Here is a 22,984-nt window from a genome sequence, read left to right as displayed (position 1 = left end):
AATACGGCCGGCTTAACTTATAAAGTGCAATTTTAAATTTCCCGCTAAACTTCTGGTTAAAAACTTCTTTGGATGATGACGTATGCGCGTGACGTAGCCAGTGAAACAGAAGTATTGGTACCCCATTGAAAACATTACAAAATAGCTCTGTTTTCATCTCATAATTCCACAGTATTCTGGACATCTGCGTTGGTGAATCTTTTGCAATTTGTTTAATGAACAATGGAGACTGCAAAGAAGAAAGTTGTAGGTGGGATCGGTGTATTAGTGGCTGGCTGTAGCAACACAACCAGGAGGACTTACTTGGATAGCAGACGCGCTAGCCGACGCTAGCCGCCAACCGCACGGATGATCGGGTGAAGTCCTTCGTCGCGCCGTCGATCGCTGGAACGCAGGTGAGCACGGGTGTTGATGAGCAGATGAGGGCTGGCTGGCGTAGGTGGAGCGCTAATGTTTTTATCATAGCTCTGTGAGGTCCGGTTGCTAAGTTAGCTTCAATGGCGTCGTTAGCAACAGCATTGTTAAGCTTTGCCAGGCTGAGAATTATTAACCGTGTAGTTACATGTACATGGTTTAATAGTATTGTTGATCTTCTGTCTATCCTTCCAGTCAGGGATTTATTTATTTTGTTTCTATCTGCATTTGAGCCAGATGCTATCACGTTAGCTCAGTAGCTAAAGAGCTTTGCCGATGTATTGTCGTGGAGATAAAAGTCACTGTGAATGTCCATTTCGCGTTCTCGACTCTCATTTTCAAGAGGATATAGTATCAGAGGTGGTTTAAAATACAAATCTGTGATCCACAATAGAAAAAGGAGAGAGTGTGGAATCCAATGAGCCAGCTTGTACCTAAGTTACGGTCAGAGCGAAAAAAGATATGTCTTGCACTGCATTCTAGTCCGTCACTCTAACGTTCCTCATCCACGAATCTTTCATCCTCGTTCAAATTAATGGGGTAATCGTCGCTTTCTCGGTCCGAATCGCTCTAGCTGCATTGAAAACAATAGGAAAATATGAGGAGGCGAACAACTGACTACGTCACGCTACTTCCGGTAGGAGCAAGGCTTTTTTTTTATCAGAGACCAAAAGTTGTGAACTTTATCGTCGTTGTTCTATACTAAATCCTTTCAGCAAAAATATGGCAATATCGCGAAATTATCAAGTATGACACATAGAATGGATCTGCTATCCCCGTTTAAATAAAACAAAAATTCATTTCAGTAGGCCTTTAAAGAAATACTAATAGATATATATTTTACAAACAGAAAGATACAGGATTGTACACATAATCCCATGTGTACATCTCATTGTGCAACATGTGAATGTTTTAGTGGAAACTAAATGCGATATCTGAAAGGGGTACACATTATTTCCAAAGTAGGACCCCCCCCACCCAGACATATAATACTAGTACACAGCTCATGAAAAACAATATGTTATAGTCATTGTAAGTGGGCCAAAACACTTATATTAGAAAATAATATCATTGAAATGACTGTTGTCATTTGATTACAATAATAAAACCTTTAACTTGTTATTTAGTCAGGTTTGGGACAGGTGTGCTGCAGGTGTGACCACATGTGCTCCATCGAATGCTCAAGGAGTTTTTGCGTTTGCTCACACATATGGAAAATTAGAGGGAACATTGTTTGGGGGTATCCATAATACGCCGATAGGGAGAAGTTTTTATTTACACGATGAGTCGGGCGTGTCTTGACCTCTGCGGCGGAGGCTCTGCCGAACCCCTGAGGCAGACTCACCGAACCCAGGTTAAGAACCACTGCACTAGAGCCAATATAGTGTTGCCAATCAACCTATCCCCAGGTGCATGTCTTTGGAGGTGGGAGGAAGCCGGAGGGAACCCACGCAGTCACTGGAAGAACATGCAAACTCCTCACAGAAAGATCCCGAGTCCGGGATTGAACTCAGGACTACTCAGGACCTTCGTATTGTGAGGCACATGCACTAGCCCCTGTACCGTGCTGCCCCGGTTTAGGGATATTGTTGTACCAAAAAAAAAACGGACGTTAAGCATCCATCCATCTTTTACATTTCATTTTAGTTTCAAAATGCCTTGATATGCACCGACATGTCTAACATGGTACGACTAAAGATACATATTTTATTTTATTAAAAAAAAGAAAACGTCAACAATAACGAGACGAGTTCTGGTTTTGTTTTGAAAGTCAAACGGGAAGTAGCAATTGCTTTGTTAGTATCAACACCATCGCTTCACCAGATTGGAGTCAGGTTGATTGATGCATCGGTTTGCATTGATAGAGATGCGGCGGTGAAATACCACACACTCAGAACGATTAACTCCCAAATACTCCCTCCTGTCTTTTAGCGTGAAAATGACGACAACGACGACATTTCAAGGAGTGGAGCCCAATGCTAAAAGCAGCTCAAGGTAAAACGTGTCGTCTCTTTGCCTTCCATCGCCATGTTAGCCACCATTATGCCGTTAGCTAACCATCCGAGCATCCTCTACCGCTAAACTGTTTAACCGTCAATACTTATCTTGTACCCTTCTGTCTCTAACTGGGGAATTAAATATCATGAATTTGGCTGTCACCAAGATAAACACATCGATTAGTTAAAATTAGCCGTTTAAAAAAAAAAACTAGCTAGCAATGGTAGCACATGTCCCTTTGTACACCTTGCAGTTAGCTGGCCGCTGATAAAACGCTCACCTCGTTTTATTGCAGCCACGTAAGGCATCCATGTTATTTAGTGTTTACTGTAATTATTATCTACATGAGGAAATACAATAACCGTCAGTGTGGGGTTGGCAGTGCGAAATGTGTCTGAATAGGGTGGGGCCACCCGTGGGTTTCCCCATCATTGAAGGTGCAACAAAGAGGTCAGTGAATGTGCAATATGGAAACTGAAACATACACTATTACAAAACAAGCCACTGGCACTACTTTGGGATGATTATATTTTAAATTGAGCTACAGATTACACAAATTATGTTAATTTTTTAGCTTGACATTGACAATAAAGGTGTAACGATTCGTTTTAACAATAATAACTTTTTAGGCAAAAATCTTACAGTGTGACTGTGAAATAATTACTGGATGCTGGACACAGCAGGTAAAGTTTACTATATGTATATATATATATATATATATATATATATATACTAGGAGTGTAACGGTACACAAACATTTCGGTTCGGTACGTACCTCGGTTTAGAGGTCACGGTTCGGTTCATTTTCGGTACAGTAAGAAAACAACAAAATTATTATTATTGTTATTTATTTACCAAATTTGCAAAATCTTCCACCAAAAATATTTTTTTACTGGAATATTTGATGTGAAGTAATCAGAACCTTGGATAGGTCAATCATTCATAATAACATTGATTTTGATTCAATATTATGTTTTGAGCAATGAGAGTTTGATAGAAAAAAAACCAGCTTTGTTTTATTAGTCAACATTGCAACTTTTTCTAAATTACATTTAACCTTTAAGCTTTCTTATTTCACTTTTGTTATGTTTTTGTTTATTTTAATAGTATTTTTAGAATGTGCCGTGGGCCTTTAAAACATTAGCTGTGGGTCGCAAATGGCCTCCGGGGCACACTTTTGACACCCCTGCTATCTATCCATCCATCCATCTTCTTCCGCTTATCTGAGGTCGGGTCGCGGGGGCAGCAGCCTAAGCAATGAAGCCTAGACTTCCCTGTCTCCAGCCACTTCGTCCAGCTCGTCCCGGGGGATCCCGAGGCGTTCCCAGGCCAGCCGGGAGACATAGTCTTCCCAACGTGTCCTGGGTCTTCCCCGTGGCCTCCTACCGGTCGGACGTGTCCTAAACACCTCCCAAGGGAGGCGTTCGTGTGGTATCCTGACCAGATGCCCGAACCACCTCATCTGGCTCCTCTCGACCCCTGCTATAGATAATAAAAAATTAAATCTGATAAATCTATGGATAAAAAGCAGAGCCTGGCGACGCATTCGCGTTTATCATAACTCTCACGCTCTCTCTGTCTCTGCCCCTCCCTTACCATGAATTGATTTACGTGGACCCCGACTTAAACAAGTTGAAAAACTTATTCGGGTGTTACCATTTAGTGGTCAATTGTACGGAATATGTACTGAACTGTGCAATCTACTAATAAAAGTGTCAATCGATCAATCAATCCCTCACGAATGCTGCTGCGCGCACAATTTGTTTTGTTTTTAACCCCTTCTTAACCCTGAACGTACATTGAAAACTCACGCAACCCTAACTCAAAATGCCGCACATTTGAGGCATTTAAGAAACTCCGCACGGACAGCCCCGCAAAAGAGGACATGTCCGGTGAAAAGAAGACGTATGGTCAGTCTATCGTAGCCCAGTCGTTGCTAGCATGCCGTGTGTTGTGCTTCGGTGTGCATTGTTTACACAGCGTGCGTTACGCTACTTAATATGTCCGTGTGGAAACTCCTTCGGTACACCTCTGAACCGAACCGAAACCCCCGTACCGAAATGGTTCAATACAAATACACGTACCGTTACACCCCTAATATATACACTATATTGCCAAAAGTATTTGGCCACCGATCCAAATGATGAGAATCAGGTGTCCTAATCACTTGGCCCGGCCACAGGTGTATAAAATCAAGTACCTAGGCATGGAGACTGTTTCTACAAACAGTTGTGAAAGAATGGGCCGCTCTCAGGAGCTCAGTGATTTCCAGCGTGGAACTGTCATAGGATGCCGCCTGTGCAACAAATCCAGTCGTGAAATTTCCTCGCTCCTAAATATTCCAAAATCCAACCGTCTGCTTTATTATAAGAAAAGTGAAGAGTTTGGGAATGACAGCAACTCAGCCACCGAGTGGTAGGCCACGTAAACTGACAGAGAGGGGTCAGCGGATGCGGAAGCGCATGGGGCAAATACTTTCTGCACAGTCAGTTGCTACATAGCTCCAAACTTCATGTGACCTTCCAATTAGCCCACGTACAGTACGCAGAGAGCTTCATGGAAAGGGTTTCCATGGTCGTGCAGCTGCATCTAAGCCATACATCACCAAGTCCAATACAAAGCGTCGGATGCAGTGGTGTAAAGCACGTCACCACTGGACTCTAGAGCAGTAGAGACGCGTTCTGTGGAGTGATGAATCACGCTTTTCCATCTGGCAATCTGATGGACGAGTCTGGGTTTAGAGGTTGCCAGGAGGACGGTACATTTTGGACTGCATTGTGCCGAGTGTGAAATTTGGTGGAGGAGGAATTATGGTGTGGGGTTGTTTTTCAGGAGTTGGGCTTGGCCCCTTAGTTCCAGTGAAAGGAACTTTGAATGCTCCAGGATACCAAAACATTTTGGACAATTCCATGCTTCCAACAGGGAACAGTTTGGAGCGGACCTCTTCCTCTTCCAACATGACTGTGCACAAAGCAAGGTCCATAAAGACATGGATGACAGAGTGGTGTGGATTATTTTGACTGGCCTGCACAGAGTCCTGACCTGAACCCAATAGAACACCTTTGGGATGAATTAAAACGAAGACTGAGAGCCAGGCCTTCTCGACCAATATCAGTGTGTGACCTCACCAATGCGCTTTTGGAAGAAAGGTCCAAAATTCCTATAAACACACTCTGCAACCTTGTGGACAGCCTTCCCAGAAGAGTTGACGATGTAATAGCTGCAAAAGGTGGACCGACATCATATTGATCCCTATGGGATGGCACTTCAAGTTCATATGTGAGTCAAGGCAGGTGGCCAAATACTTTTGGGAATATAGTGTATCTGTTTTTTCTTTTAAGGGAATTAGATATCAATACATTATGGATACAAACAAGCAAGCTAGCAACAATTAATGGCTAATGCAATCACATCTTATTTGAATAAAGTGCAACCAACACTTTAGGTTGAAATAAAAAGAGGAAACCTTTTCTGCTCTTTTTGTCAAGGTTCAATACATTTTCAATAAAAGTACAGTAACCAACATTTTAACAGCAAATTTACCCGCTGATTTTACTGTTTTTGGACATAGAAATAATACAAATAAGAAAACAAATTTACATAAAAGACTTAAGTTCAACCAAATCACTTCATGTTAAATAATCCCTTTGTGGATCAGAAGATATGACAGCCACAGAAGAAAATGGATTGATGGATGGATAGAAGCACATTCAATCTCTATTAAACAGCATTAACCAACATTCAACAGAGCTGCTGTAACTACCGATAAACAGCCACTGCTAAACTAACAAACACAACTAAACTAATGTGCGCTGTCTGTTTGCTGACGTCACTCGACAACAGGCACCGCCTTTAAAAGGCACACACTATAGTCAGGCTCAACTATAATATGAAACGTGTATAAACAAGATATTTGACGTTTTTTAAGTAAGGCATTAATTACTTTACCTAGTAATTACATTTATGAAAGAGTAATTCCGTTAGTAATTCAATTACTTTTTGGGCAAAGTAAAAAGTAACTATAAATCTTTTTTTAAAACTAATTTTCTGAACACTGATACCACGTATGATAAAAAAAGGGAAAAACGATGACTAAAGCAGTTGCTCTGCACACTGCCAAGATGTGGGAATGAAAAAGCCTGCCTAATCTCAATTTATAAAAATGTGTTTGTATTTCCTTCATGTACATTTTTCAGTTCTATAATCAATAATAACATTGTCAACATTTCGGATCAGGACTTGAAACCAGCTAGGATCTGAGGCCAAATAATCAGATCGGGATGAGCGGTGTCGTCGTATTTGTGTAATCTGGAGCCAGAAGATGGGCTCTGTACCGAGGATGTCGTTGTGGCTTGTACCGCCCTTTGAGACACTTGTGATTTAGGGCTATATAAATAAACATTGATTGATTGATTGAAAGAGGACACGATGCATAAACTTAAAATCAGAAGTACTTATTCCCTATTGGATACAATTCTAATACAATTTGTCTGAGCGCTATCTGTCCCTAGCAGTGTTGGGACTAACGCGTTACTTTGTAACGCCGTTAGTTTCGGCGGTAACTAGTAATCTAACGCGTTATTTTTTTATATTCAGTAACTCAGTTACCGTTACTACATGATGCGTTACTGCGTTATTTTACGTTATTTTTTATGTAGTATCGGCTAGAAACAGATGCGCTGCGGTGTCGTTCTTCTAAATCTTCCTCTGTCACAAGCCAGAGAGAAGAAAAAAGGCGTGTGTGTCTGGGTGTGGGTGTGGGAAGGGGAGGCACACACGTGGTCCGCGGTTTGATATATAAAACAAAACAAAAAGGTTGTTCGCATGCACGTTCAGTCCACACACAGCGTGGTCATGGCGAGCGGAGTAACGGAGGAGCTTGAACGCCCCGCGCCATTTAATCGGTGTGTTTGTAGGTGCAGACTCCGTTGTGCAAAACGAGGGTTTTAAACACATGCTGAACGTGCTTGAGCCACGTTACGACATCCCGTCGCGCACCCACTTCAGCGATAAGATTGTGCCAGATCTTTATGAGCAGGAGAAGAAAAAAGTTGTGGATGAACTATCCCGAGCATCATCTGTTGCGCTCACGACAGACTGGTGCACGTCCAGGGAAACTATGTGACGATAAGCGCTCACTTTATCACAGCAGACTGGCAGATGAGAAGACACGCCCCCTCTACGAGAGTCACATTGCGCAGGTACTGACACAAGCAGTGGAGGAATGGAAGATAAAGATATCCCAGTCACAAGTGATAATGCCAAAAATCAAATAATTGCAGTGAATGAGGCAGGACTGGGACCACAGGTAGGTGCTTTGCACATGTAGTGAATTTGGCATCACAGAAGGGAATCTCAGTCAATAGGATGGATCAGGAAGGAGGTTTCCTAGCACAACAGCTGCTCATGTGCTTAAGACAAAGCAAGAAATGCTAAAGCTGCCTACTCAAAGCTCATACATGATGTCCCAACGAAGTGGAACTCCACTTATGATATGTTGCAGCAGCAGGCAGCTATATACTCTGCATTGACCCACAAGACCCTGAAGGCAAATGTCAAAGACATCATCAACCTGTCTGATGATGATGTGAGAGTGGCAGAGGAGGTCCTCCAGGTGCTTAAACCCCTCAAAAGTGTTACATCTCTACTGAGCACTGAAACTTCACCATCTGTGTCAATGATCCTGCCACTGAAAACAAGGATTCTACAATCCATGGCTCCAAGTGTGGAAGACAGCAGCATCACTCCAGATGTCAGGCTTTATTTCACTATCTATGTTTCAAGGAAGATGATGTGCCTTCTTATGTTGCACTTTAACTTGTTTTTTATTAATGGTCATTGGTCCAGGTTTAAAAAAAAGCAGAAATGCCTTTTTATGTTGCACTGTTTTTCATTAATTATGTTAAAATGAAAATAAAAATGCATGTCAAGTTGATCAACAGATTGTATTATTCTCCAGTGCAATAACAGTACTGAAATGAAGGCTAAAAGGGCATTAATGGGAGCTTTAAAAAAAAAGAAGTAACTAAATAGTTACTTTTCACAGTAACGCATTACTTTTTGATGTAGGTAACTGAGTTAGTAACTAAGTTACTTTTGAAATCAAGTAACTAGTAATTGTAACTAGTTACTGGTTTTCAGTAACTAACCCAACACTGGTCCCTAGTAGCATTCAATACGGCGATTTACACAGGGCTGTCTTAATTATATTCCAACATAATACATCCCAACAGCGGCCAACCATATTGACAAGTGAATGTTTCATTTTTGCTATCAATCAAAGTGTATTTATATAGACCCTAAATCTACACATTACACAACTATGATAGCGTCATTACAACATGTGTCTAGGTCATAAGATGACATCTTTATTAGACTGAACTGTGTACTAATACGTGTGCTAACTGATTAAATCTGAGCCACTACTACACAACAATGGCAAAAATATAAGTTGAACTACTAGTGTAGGAAATAAGCATATGCATGGATAATAATTAGTACATTACTAGTGTGTATCATCTTACTGTATTTACTAACAACGGTGTTTAGGGGACATTTATTTACAGGCAAATGTCTGAAGGAGGTTTCTATTTCAGAGGTTGAGTTCCTTTGAATAAAATGTTAGTGTACGAACAGTGCATACTGTAGTATAAGCATCACATTGAAAGATTAAGATGTGAGCTCCTACTACTGTGACATTAATCCAAGTTTGCACTTGCTATATGGCTGTAAAACTATGCTATTTCATTTGTTGTGTGTTAGGTTCATTTTCGGAGTTGTCTTTTGTGCATGTGTGTGTGAGCGCGCGCGCACAACGTAGGCCTGGGCAACAGTGTTCTTGTAAATCAGACAACATGCTATAAATTTGTGGTATTGAACGCTATATTCAATTATTTGAGCAAAATAAAGTGGATAGGGCACATTAACTTAACAAAATCAAAAAAAGTACTATTGGCTCCCAATTAAAACATTTAATTTTTTCCCTTAAAGCCACGTTGTGGCAACTCCTTCGGCACTATGGGATCCCAGCCAAACTGACCCGACTCATCCAAAAATCCTATGAGGTAATGTCCACAGAGGCCAGCTGACTAGACGCTTTGACATAAAAATTGGTGTACGTCAAGGATGCCTCTATCACCGTTTCTGTTCCGCCTACCATCGACTGGGTGATGAAGCAGACGACGGACGGAAAGAATAACGGCATCCAGTGGACCCCCAGGTCACAGATTAACGACCTGGACTTCTCAGACGACTTTGCCCTAGTCCTGCACAGCCGGCATTAGATGCAGGACAAAACGTCAATTCTAGCCTATTTCGTTTCCCAAGTGGGCCTCCACATCCACCCCCAGAAGACCAAGATCCTGAAGATCAACTCTACCTGCACAGAGCCAGTGTAGCTTGGCGACAACAACCTGGAAAAATTGGAGACCTTCACGTATCTAGGCAGTGTGGTGAACCAACAGGGAGGAACGGACGCTTCGGAAATGCAATGGAATCCTTCATCACCCCTCAAGAACATCTGGAGATCCCACCTCATCACAACGCGCACCAAGATTTGCCTGTTAAACTCAAACATCAAGTCTGTCCTGCTGTATGGATCTAAAACAGCGATCAATAAAAAGCACCACCAAGAGAGTACAGACGTTCATCAATTCCTGTTGAAGAAGAATCCTCAACACCCACTGGCCGTAAACCATCAGCAACACAGATCTCTGGCAAAGAACAAACCATGCGCCAGTGGAGGAAGAGATCAGGAGGAAAAGATGGCGTTGGATCGGCCACACCCTTAGGAAACCAACATCTAACTTCACCCGCCAGGCCCTAACCTGGAATTTCCAGGGGAAGAGAAACCGAGGAAGACCAAGAAACACGTGAAGAAGGGACCTGAAGACTGACGTCAAGCAGACCAGTCACACCTGCAGGGAGCTAGAAAGGATCGCCGAGGACGATGGCGGGGAGTTGTTGATGGCCTATGCCCCACCAGGGGTATAAGGCCTAACCTTAAAGCCTTCCTTTATCCAAGGACTTATTTCATAAGTTTGTAAACCCTAACAAAAATGACAAAAAAAGATTTTGTAATAAAAAGAAGAAAAAGAAAAATTAGCGATTTTATCACTTTGATATAAATCATATACTGATACTATGCTAGTTATTGATACAAATGGTATTTGGATTGATCACCTTTGATTTACATTGAAGCTTTAGCGGAAAGTTTCTTTTGTTATGTTTGTTTCGCATGCTTAGCCATTCCTCGTCCTCTAGTACTGAAGTGATAATGGTACTTGGAAAAAAACTTTGGACCAGTCCCAATACACCCCCTCGCCCTACTTTTTAGCCCTGTCCCTACATTTTGCGCGTTTTTGTGAGGGTAGTGGTGTCCCAATGACGAGGGATTGGGGGTATGAATCTAGCCCTTCAGAGTGAGGGATTTCAGATGCTGACTCGCTCAGGTAGGGCCAGAGAAAATCCCACAATTTTTGCATAAATTACACGTTAGTTTGTGGCGTTAGCCAGCTAGCCATGTTAGCTAACGTTAGTCTAAAATACTTACGAAAAGCTTGCGAATGTGAAAACATTTGTTACATACTTTAAAAAAAAATTCACAAGAGACATAATTCGTAGATGGTGGCTTCTTTTCCGTGTAGTTCTTTGTTTATTAATCAACCAAAGCATGATGAATAATAAAAAACAATCTCATTGCTGCCGCATTTGTTGTGTAATAGTGGGACTAGGGTTGTAGGGTACACTGTTGCTAATAAAGTACCGCGGTACTAACGAAAGCGTGGCACATTTCCTGTGTCAACGCACACACTCGGCACATACAAGCAGAAAATGTGTCGAAGGGAAAAATTACAAAAACACAATTCTGCTGGTTTATAAGGGTGCATGAAGCGCAACATTGAGGGATTGTGTCAATACAGCATTACCACCTTTGCTTTAAATTTAGGTAAATATAACAAATATTCTGATCTGCACAAGGAGTTTAAAGAGTGTCAGGTAATAAAGTTACCAGCTTCCCTCCGGCACATATAGATACGTAGATGTTCAAATAGCTGGTTGACTTGTTACAAAATGATTGGCGCAGTCCAAGTCGCCCACAGTGTGTAAACCAGGGGTCTCAAACACGCGGCCCGCGGGCCAATTGTGGCCCGGGAGACGTTATTTTGCGGCCCCCACCTTAATATGAAAGTTTAATGTTAGTGCGGCCCGCGAGTTTTAAATGAATGGCGCTTGACAGCGTTGTGTGCGGAGCTGAAGAAATCTACCAATCACGTTGTGGTATGAGGCTCTCGACAATATCGAGGGCGTGCCGTGATGGCACTGTCATCAGTGTCCTCTAGAATCTGTCACCGCATCATCTTTTTCTCCATACTAACAGCGTGCCAGCCCAGACACATGTTGTATGAGGCTTCTAGAGACACACGCAGGTTATTGCAAGACATACTTGAGGAACAGCCATACATGTCACACTGAGGGTGGTCATATTTTATTTTATTTATATTTTAACACTGTTACAAATATGCGCCACACTGTGAACCCACACCAAACAAGAATGACAAACACATTTCGGGAGAACATCCGCACCTAAACACAACATAAACACAACAGAACAAATACCCAGAATCCTTTGCAGCCCTAACTCTTCCGGGCTACAAAAACACCCCCGCTACCCCTAACCCCGCCCAACTCAACCCCCCCCATCTCCCGAATTCGGAGGTCTCAAGGTTGGCAAGTATGCATTGATGTCACTTGCGTAATGCAAGCAGAGAAACATTTTGCCGCTTTTCTATGACACACGCTCTTCCTTCCTCCCTCCCTGCCTCCCTCCCTCGCCCGCCTGCTCGCTCCCGCCCCCGTTGTAAACAGTCCGGGCGGGGAAGACGAGCACTCCGCCGAAGGAGCGAGCGACAATACAAAAGTGTGGTGCACTGGACCCCAGCGCTGATACAGACGTGGTGATGTTAACCCGTTCGGGGCTAATTGTGCTACCGTAACTGTAAACTCCACCCCCCACCCTCCTCCCGTTGGCTCCAGACAGAGACGATTTTTGATGCAATATTTCTTTCACAGGGGCACCCCGACGTGTCTTATTTCATTTCATTTCATTTTTATTTATCTCCTTCATTGATGTGCATCTTTGATCGATAGACAATTATACCTCAATTTTTAAATTATACATTTACACACCAATGCCTGAGAAGGAGCAGGATGAAGAAAAATCTTATATTTTTCTGCCCCCTTCAACATAGTACGTAGTCTTACTTAATGATATCATATAAACAAACAATTACATCCAAATATAACGAAAACAAACAAAAAAACACAAGAAGTGCAAAACTTCATGATGTACAAAACGAACAAAAAAAACAAAATAAGTAGTATACACCTCACAGGATGATACAAAACAAATACAAAACTAGGCAAAAAATAAGTAAAATAATAAATATAAAGCAAAATGTAAACAGTTATGGCTGTCCATATGATCTCATTGTTCTGTCCTTATATATTTTTTCAATTGGAATATATTTTTACAATCTTTTATCTCTTGTAAAGAGAATTCCATAGTTTAACCCCCACCACTGATATACACATTTGTTTTAAAGTTGTCCTTGAATACTGATGTTTGAAATGACCTTTTCTTCTATGCTCTTCATTCTCAGAAGTGATGACAAACATTTTTTGTAAATTTGCTGGTAATGTTTTACTTTTAGCCTTAAACATGACACATAATGTCTGTAACTTTACTAGCTCCTGTAGTTTCAATAAACCCGAATTAATAAATAATATGTTAGTGTGTTTTAAGTAATCTACTTTATGAATAATCCTTATAGCTCTTTTCTGTAGTTGATACAGAGAAAGTTGCGTTGCACAAGGAATACAATTTGAAACGTCATTATACAACTAGACATGCTGAGGAGTATGCAAAATACTAGGGGAGTGAACCGGGTTGCAAATTTTAAAACCAGTCTACTGAGGCAACAAGATTTCGTCAAGAATTGAAATGACCTTTTCTTCTATGCTCTTCATTCTCAGAAGTGATGACAAACATTTTTTGTAAATTTGCTGGTAATGTTTTACTTTTAGCCTTAAACATGACACATAATGTCTGTAACTTTACTAGCTCCTGTAGTTTCAATAAACCAGAATTAATAAATAATATGTTAGTGTGTTTTAAGTAATCTACTTTATGAATAATCCTTATAGCTCTTTTCTGTAGTTGATACAGAGAAAGTTGCGTTGCACAAGGAATACAATTTGAAACGTCATTATACAACTAGACATGCTGAGGAGTATGCAAAATACTAGGGGAGTGAACCGGGTTGCAAATTTTAAAACCAGTCTACTGAGGCAACAAGATTTCGTCAAGAAAGCAAGCGAAAAGAGCGATGCAGCAGTCAAAGCTAGCTACATGGTGAGTGAGATGGTTGCTAGGGCGGGAAAGCCATTCAAAGGAGGTGAATTCATTAAAAAGTGCATGTTAGATTTTTTTTAAGAAATCTTTTCTTGCGGCCCAGCCTCACCCAGTTTCTGCATCCAGTGGCCCCCAGGTAAATTGAGTTTGAGACCCCTGGTGTAAACTAATGCAAGTGAATTGACGGAATTTTATAACAAATTTCCACTTTCATTTGTGTTTTATCTTTAACATTGTGTGTTTTACTTGCTACACGTCTAATCGGTTACTTTTAGACTTATTGTTTTCAGTATTTACTAAAAAATGGTATCTTGTCTTAAAGATCAAAATTGGCAACCATAAATTATAGAGCATTTATTACAATGTCAATACAACTTTCTATTCTATTCAAACCTAAGTATAGGTTATGGAAAGCTATATGTGATATTTAAAATAAACTGTTTTTGAGTACAAGAAGAAAAGCACATGTGTTATATGCGCTTTTTAATTTTAATTCCAATCTTTTAAAATGGTTCCTTGAGTGCAATAACAAACATATGTTTAATCGTAAAATTTGTTGTTAAAATAATGAGTTTTTTTGTGATTGCCTTTATTTTGAAAAGTATCAAATAGTATTGAAATACATAAAAATGCACATTTTGGTGCCAAAATATTGGTGTCGTGGCAGCTTTAAACGTATTGATTGATTGTATGATTGAAACTTTTATTAGTAGATTGCACAGTGAAGTACATATTCCGTACAATTGACCACTAAATGGTAACACCCGAATAAGTTTTTCAACTTGTTTAAGTCGGGGTCCATAACTTACTACATAGTCGTTTAAGTGCCCGAACATGCAGTGACGTAGCAAGTGGTGTCCTAATTCTTAAAGATTACAAAGCTCAACCCCTTGTTGCTTCATTTCGAGGGTGTAGTTGTAGCTTCGCACTGTAGATTACAAGTTTGCTGCGATGTGTAGCTCTCAAATTCAAGGTGGTGTTCTAGCAAGAAATGCGGACTCCTGGACTTGGTAACAAGATATCTGGAAATTCCTTAGCCTACATCATTTGGTGATGTGTATGAACACTGGGACCCAGCTGTGGTAAAGATTGGGTTGGGTTAATCGGCCGATGTCCGGTCAGTCAAAAAAAAGCAAAAATGGGCTCCGATCTCATCACACAATCAGGATCGGCATAACTCTAATTCACAGTCATCTCGCTCACCCAGAATATCCTCCTTTCCAGGGTTCTGCGGCCTCCCGGCGGTGCTTCCAACATATCCTTCGGCACTGATGAGGAGAAACCTCCTGCCCGGAAAAATAAGATGGCCTCCAGTGTTTTCGCTGAGCCAGAAGACCCCTACGCTAACAGAAGGAACAACCCACCAGGTGCTGTCAAACTTATCCTCTCAGTTGCACCCATAAACATGTTCAGTATCTCTCACGTGTACATATCTTCCCAAGGGACAATACTTATACCTGTCAACATTGGCATTTCAAAAGTTGGGCTGTTTTCCAGGGAAATTGGGGATTTAAAAAAAAAAAAAAAATGTTCATGTGACTACAATCCTCTTAAATTCCTCTATAATTACATTGCTGGTGGATGTTAAACACCTCGCCCTCCTGCACCCTACTTTGCGCTGCCCAAATAGGTTTACGCCTGGAGACATACAGTATATCCCCACTACATCAGATTCCGCTAAACCTGTACCGATAATACATTATGCTAGACGAGATATTGTTGAAAAAAATGATTGCTGATAAACAATAATATTGTCAACATTATTTTCAGACCAAGTTAAGCGCTAATGTAATTATAATAATTCAAGTTTTTCTTTCAAACGCAATAAACTTTGATTTTGCGGTGTTATTTTTTACCAATATAATTGGAAGGTATCGATCTGTATCGATCCGTTGTGGTGAAGAAGGAGCTGAGCCGGAAGGCAAAGCTCTCAATTTACCGGTCGATCTACGTTCCCATCCTCACCTATGGTCATGAGCTTTGGGTCATGACCGAAAGGACAAGATCACGGGTACAGGCGGCCGAAATGAGTTTCCTCCGCCGGGTGGCGGGACTCTCCCTTAGAGATAGGGTGAGAAGCTCTGCCATCCGGGGGGAGCTAAAAGTAAAGCCACTGCTCCTCCACATCGAGAGGAGCCAGATGAGGTGGTTCGGGCATCTGGTCAGGATGCCACCCGAACGCCTCCCTCGGGAGGTGTTTAGGGCACGTCCAACCGGTAGGAGGCCACGGGGAAAACCCAGGACACGTTGGGAAGATTATGTCTCCCGGCTGGCCTGGGAACGCCTCGGGATCCCCCGGGAGGAGCTGGACGAAGTGGCTGGGGAGAGGAAAGTCTGGGCTTCCCTGCTTAGGCTGCTGCCCCCGCAACCCGACCTCGGATAAGCGGAAGAAGATGGATGGATTGATGGATGGATAATTGGAAGGTTAAGAACTTTTAATTATCTTAAATAAGTAAACATTAAAATAAAATGGACTCTGACTTAGTTAGCAAAAATTGGACTTCAATAAACATTGAACATCTTTTTTTTTTGCAAATATTTTTATTGAATTTTACAGTTAAAATCACATTTAACAGTCAAAACCTTCATACAATCACACATCCACTCATACCCACTCACATGCACACTTGAGGAGAGAGGTGCACTTAAACTTTAACAATTCAATGTTTACAGTATAAACATTATTAGAAAAGATACCCAGATATTGTATATATTTATCCATCCATCCCGCTCTGGCTCAGGATCAGCAGGCTATCCAGACCATAGCAAGATGGATGAACATTCCTCGGCATCAAGGATCCTCAGGAAGTGATCCCAAGATCACCTCTCGAGGACCTCTCCACCGTTCACACTTAAAAAAGAAAAGGAAAGTCACAGAAGTTGATCAGATGTAAAACAATACAAAACAAAAAGTCACAAAAAATAAATAAATAAATAAGCAAGTAAACCGTGGGAAGGCCATATCAGAAGTAACAAAAAAAACAATAATAGTGTAGGCTCAATACAGAAAATAATAAAGATAATAAAAAAGGAATACAGCTACAAAAAAGATGGCAGTTTTTTTGTTTGTTTTTTTCTTAAATGTCTAAATTATGATTCAATATATGTCAGTAAAGGTTTCCAGGTTTGTTCCCATTTATTCATATTTGGAGAGTTTATAAATCGTATTCTTTCAAGAGTCATTACATTCACAAGTTCATTTAGCCAGTTCCTGAAGTTGGGTGCAGATGGGCTTTTCCAGTCTTTGAGAATGAGTCTTTTGGCCAAGACCGTCCCGAGCAGCAACACAGCTGTAATATATTTTGGAAGTTTTTGTGTTTCTGAAGACCACCCAAACAAGATTATATCCCTGTCAGGGACAAGTTTTCTCTGATATACCCCCGAGTAAAAAAAGAAAATGCTGGACCAAAATGATTGAATAACTGGACATTCCCAAAACGAATGAGACCATGATCCTTCAGCAGATTTACATTTATCACAAAGTGGAGATGTATCAGGATAAAATTTGTGTAATAAGACTTTGGAGTAGTAAAAACGATGAATCACTTTAAACTGTATGAGCCTAAGTCTGCTGTTAATTGAGCAATTGTGAATTTGAGAGAGTGTCCGTTCCCATTGCTGTTTGGGTATTGTTGTTCTTAGTTCCTGTTCCCATGCTCTTTTAACACCGTCTGCTGATGTCATGGGCATAATGAAGCAGCTGGCAAATTTGGCGATAAGCTTTTTACTTGTGGGTGATAAATTTAGTAATTCTAAGAGAGGGTGTTTTTCATTTACCAGCTGAGACTTTGAAATGTTTTCTTTAATAAATTTGTTTGCCTGCAAATAGCAAAACCAACTGAATTGGGACAATTTGAATTTGATTCGCAATTGCTCAAATGATGCAAGACTGTCCTTGACAAACATGTCTTTTATGCATTTAATTCCATTCAAGTACCAGTTAAAAAAAATTCTGTCTGTTATCGATGGAATAAATGCATGATTGTGAGACATTGGTGAATACATAGTTACATTGGAAATATTCAATTGTTTTTTAATTTGAGAAAGAATTTTGATAGAATTTCTTACTACTACACTATGGCTTGTTGATTTAATAGAAGAGACTGGTTTAGTAAAAAGTAAAGATAGCAATGATGTGTAAGGTTTAACTAATGACTGCAGTTCCAATTTCAGCCACAAGGGAGCAGAATTAAGTGATTCATTCTTTGGGAACCCCATCTTCAAATAGGTCAATGCTTTCAGATTTGATGCCCAATAATAATTTTTGAACATTGGGAGACCCAGCCCCCCTTCCCTTGTAGATCTGAATAAGTGCTTTTTAGATATTCTGCGTTTTTTATATCCCCACACAAAATCTAGAACTAAAGATTCAAGTTTTTTGAAAAAATCTGCAGGAATTAGAATTGGTAAATTTGGAAAAAGATAGGTACATTTTGGCAGGGTAATCATTTTGACAGCATTCACTCTACCCAACATAGAGAGGGGTAGGGTCTTCCAATACTCTATACTCACTTTCAATTTCTCAAAAGCTTCAGTAAAGTTCAATTTTAGTAATGATTCATAACTTTTAGATATTTTTAAGCCGAGATAGGATATATAGTTTTCTGCAACTTTAACTGGGTTTTGACTGATCTTAACAGTATCTCCTAGGAACATAAGCTCGCTTTTGGACCAGTTTATTTTGTAACCAGATATTTTACCAAAAGAGTCTACATATTCTAAAAGAAGTGGTAATGCAATTTCTGGCTCAGTAAGTGTAACAAGTACATCATCTGCATAAAGTGAGATGAGACTCTCTGATGTGCCCACTGAAAATCCCTTAATATTAGAGTTAATTCTTAAACCAATAGCCAGTGGTTCTAGGGCCAAATTGAAAAGTAAGGGCGAAAGGCAATCGCCCTGTCTCACGCCACGATGTAATTCAAAACTATCCGATATTACATTATTAGTTATGACATATGATTTTGGTGCAAAATAAATTATTTTAACCCATTTTATAAAATTTTCTCCCAACCCAAATAATTTGAGAACATGAAACAGATAAGCCCACTCAATTGAATCAAAAGCTTTATGAGCATCCAGAGTCAGGACGGCTGCTTTTTTGTTTCCTATGCAGTCCGAGTACAACAAGTTCAATAATCTCCGTACATTGCCGAAAGAAGGTCTGTCCGGGATAAAACCAACCTGATCCGGATGGATAATTTCTGTTATGTGGTTGCTTAACCTTGTTGCGAGTACCTTAGTTAGAATCTTATGGTCTAGATTGAGCAGGGAGATAGGTCTATAATTGGCTGGATCGAGTGGATTTTTTCCCTTTTTTGGTATTATACATATATGAGCTTCATACAAAGAGCTTGGAAGTTTATTGTTTACGAAAGAGTCATTTAACATTCTTAATATTATAGGGGATAGTATTTCACTAAACGCTTGATAAAACTCTGCACCAAATCCATCTGGACCAGGGCTTTTATTCACGGAGAAAGATTTCAGTGCTTTTAGCAGTTCTTCAGTTGAAATAGTATTGTTTAAAGAATTCTGATGGTTTGGACTCAGTTGAGGTAGATTTAATGGAGTAAAAAAATCATTTAAATCATTAACCGATATAGCTGAACTAGATTTATATAATTCTGAATAAAAGTCTTTAAAGGCATTGTTGATATCCTGTAAATCTGTACATGTTTCACCTGTTTTTGAGCATATTTTGTGGATAGCAGCTTCAGCTTGATCTCCTTTGAGCTGTCTAGATAGAAGTGTTTGTGGTTTATCAGATATTTCAAAATGTTTTTGTTTATTTTTCAGTAAGAGTTTAGATACTTCCCCGTGAAGAAGAGAATTGTATTCATTTTTCAGTTTCAGCATCTTATTATAGTCAGACTGCAAAAGAGAATTTATATGAATTTCTTCCATTTCTTTAATTTCTTTTTCCAGTTCTTTATACCTTTTTCTTACTTCTCTTTGTTTTGAGCTTTCAAATGAAATGATATATCCTCTCACAGTAGCTTTAAGGGCTTCCCACAATATAGAGTCTGAGACCTCTCAGTTATCATTCACCTCAATAAACTCTTGGATAATCTTGTTCATATACTCTTTAAAATCTTCATATAATAATAATTGTGGATTAAATCTCCATTTTTGTTTGGTTTTATGGAGATCAATTTGGATCTGCATACTCATAGGGCTGTGATCTGAGATGACTCTACTGTGGTACTCAGGATTACTGACATTGGAGAGAGCAGAGGCTTCTACTAAAAAGTAATCGATTCTTGTGTAAGAATTGTGTACGGCGGAGTAAAATGAATACTCCCTTTTATTAGGATGTTTTGTTCTCCATATGTCTATGATATTTCTTGATCTCATAAGATTATTAATGGTTTTAGTTGAGTTAGCAATTACATGAGATTTAGTTGACAATCTATCTAAAGTGGGATCCAAAAGGCAGTTAAAATCACCACCAATGTAGATATGAGAGGAGTTATCATCAGGAAGTGGACCAAAGACTCTATGATAAAAGTTTGAGTCATCTGTGTTTGGTCCATAGATATTCAAAAAAGTTACTGGGTAGGATGTAATATGACCATTTAATAAAATAAATCTTCCGTTAGGGTCAATTATTTTTGATATAAGTATGAAAGGCACATTTTTATGAAATAAAATGGCTACACCTCTAGCTTGTGAAGTAAAGGGTGCATGATAAACCTGAGATATCCAGCTAGCTTTAAGTTTGTGTTGGTTGTCTTTACAGAGATGTGTTTCTTGTAAGAATAAAACATCTGCTTTTAATGAATATAAGTGTGAAAAAACCTTCCCTGCTTTAATATTTTTAGCTAAACCCCTGACGTTCCATGAAACTAGTGTAATTTTTTTCTTATAAGTTGACATTAAAGTTTTTTAGGGTATTTTATCTTTACGTGAAAAAAAACCTTAGTAATTGGCAAGTTGAAATATGATTGTGCACCTCGCTCCTCCACATTCATGCTCAGATTCACACATACACAACACTCACACCCAATTGTTCCCCCCTCCCTCTGTCCCCATCGTGTGTAGTTCGATGTTTTGGAGTGAAATCTCCATTGTGATGTTATCCATACGACGTCGTGTTGGTCGATTCCCCAGTCCAAAAGTCCCCCACTCCCACCCCCATCTTCAGGCGCAGGGCGCATGCTAGTAGTTGCGTTCACTGCTCCAAGCACTAGCTCAGCAGCGAAGTGTTTTCTTTTTTTTCCCCTGCGTCCTCCGGTGAAATAAACCTCAGTGAAAAAAGTGTATTTCTGCTTTAAGCTTATCATAAGCCTTGTGTGGTGGAGCCGTTATTGACGATTAGCCACTAAGGTGTTTTATAATGAAAGTCTTAGTGTCTGTAGGAGAGGTAAACACCTTTACCTGGTCGTTGTACTCCACATGCAGGCGAGCTGGAAAACGCAGCATAAACTTGATTTGCTTCTCCTGCAGCGTGTTCATTACCTCACGAAAGGCCCGTCTTTGCGCTGTCACCTCGGCAGTGTAGTCTGGAAATAGGAAGACGCGCAGGGCGTTGTAGATCAGCTCCTGGCCGCGGCTCAGTCGAAGAAGTAGCTCCTTGTCCTGGTAGAAGTGTATCCTTGCGATGATGCTCCTGGGGCGCTTGCCGTCACCATAGCGAGCGAGCGGGACACAGTGCGCGCGGTCCACCACCACTGGTTTGGAGAAGTTACTCGCTCCAAACAACTTTGGTATCAGGTCCGCAACGAAATCCGTAAGTCTTCCCTTTTCTTCTTGCTCTGGTATCCCGACTATTTTTAAGTTATTACGTCTTGAGCGCCCTTCCAATTCGTCAGTTTTAGCTGCCAATTTCTCATTGCTCTTCTGCGTTTCAGTCAGTTTTTGTTCGAGCGCTTCGATGCGGCGCTCATGTTCGGAACCTTGCTGCTGCATGTCATCCACTCTGTTGGTCAATGCCGCTTGCTTGCTTGTAAGAGCCTCAAGCTTTTCCTCAAGCATGTCAAAACGTTTGTTGATAGACTCGAGTATTTTATCCAGCAACTTCTCCAAAGTTGATGACGCCATCTCAGCGCCAGCCTCGAGCTCGTTTACGGCCACAGGTGACTCTGATTGCTTCCCTCTTCGTGTCTTGGGCATAATTATTGTTATGTTGTCTTGATAGAGTATAACTCACCCAGAGTGATAGGCATGCATATAGTTGGCCAAGCATTGTAAGTTTTAATTAAAAAAAAAAAGCAGAATTTGAATTAAATCTTAAAGTTTTCACCGGAGTTACCGCAGAGGCAAACTACTGCTTGCGCATCTTAGCCACGCCTCAAACTGATATATTGAACATCTTGAAGGGAAGTTTTTTCCCCCCTAGTTGAAAAAAACAGGTTGGGTAGTGGTGTTTTTTTGTTGTTGTTGCTGTCACTTGGGCATGTTTGTCTGTTTTGATAGGCTCATCTTGCCAACTCGTTTGAAGCCAAAATTTGGCTTTGCCATCATATTTTTTCCTTTGAATTTTCGTTACTTTGCTGTGCTTCTCACCAGCGAGTCGTTAGTAGTGAGGCTCTATGTCCGTGCATCCTGTGTTTGTAAGGTAGCGGCCCTGTCTCTGCCCACAGAGACAAAGATTGTGGATGACTGACAAGTGGATATATACTCTGTTCATTCAATTCTGCTATTGAATAAACATGCTCAGGCAGTGGGAGCGATGCACAGAGTGAACCCGCTTGCACCTTGTTTGATAGCAGTAGACAAAGATAAACCGTATAATCATAAAACGCGGTAAAACTCCCCACGGTGAATATAACCATTTTGAATTAAAATTATCATAAAACCATCATTGATCATAAAACCATCTTTGATTAACTCAGACTGTTGACACTGCACATTTACTGGAGAAGCAAGCTAGCTATCTTAAATGCTAACATAAATGTAGGATACAATAATTATGTCACCAATAATAAATGACATACTCCAATCTAAATTTACACAAACACATTAGTGTCTGAGCAACTAAGATATTTTATTGTGTACATTGAACCTGCAAGCCAGACTCTTTTCACATTTATTTAATCTATTCTTGAAGGAAAAATACCAGTAAGTGAACCCCCGTAACATAAACTGGAAGTGAAGCGCCGCGAACACTAAAACCTTTACAAATTAAAACGAAAGAAGATCAAACATTTTTGCATA

At 40.3% G+C, this 22,984-nt stretch overlaps 1 protein-coding gene across 1 annotated transcript in view; it reads left to right on the top strand.

Moving 5' to 3' along the window:
* The first annotated feature begins 2,196 nt into the window (after nucleotides 1-2,196).
* The window catches only part of jpt1a (Jupiter microtubule associated homolog 1a), a 30,186-nt gene continuing 9,398 nt past the window's right edge, over nucleotides 2,197-22,984 (top strand). Inside the window, exons 1-2 of the mRNA XM_062026991.1 lie at nucleotides 2,197-2,409; nucleotides 15,050-15,192. Coding sequence (XP_061882975.1) covers nucleotides 2,354-2,409; nucleotides 15,050-15,192 — 199 coding nt within the window. The 5' untranslated portion in view covers nucleotides 2,197-2,353. The remainder of the gene's footprint in view (nucleotides 2,410-15,049; nucleotides 15,193-22,984) is intronic.

Source organism: Entelurus aequoreus, linkage group LG18, assembly GCF_033978785.1.
Source record: "Entelurus aequoreus isolate RoL-2023_Sb linkage group LG18, RoL_Eaeq_v1.1, whole genome shotgun sequence".
Taxonomy (NCBI): Eukaryota; Metazoa; Chordata; class Actinopteri; order Syngnathiformes; family Syngnathidae; genus Entelurus; species Entelurus aequoreus.
This window is presented reverse-complemented; position numbering and strand designations above follow the sequence as displayed.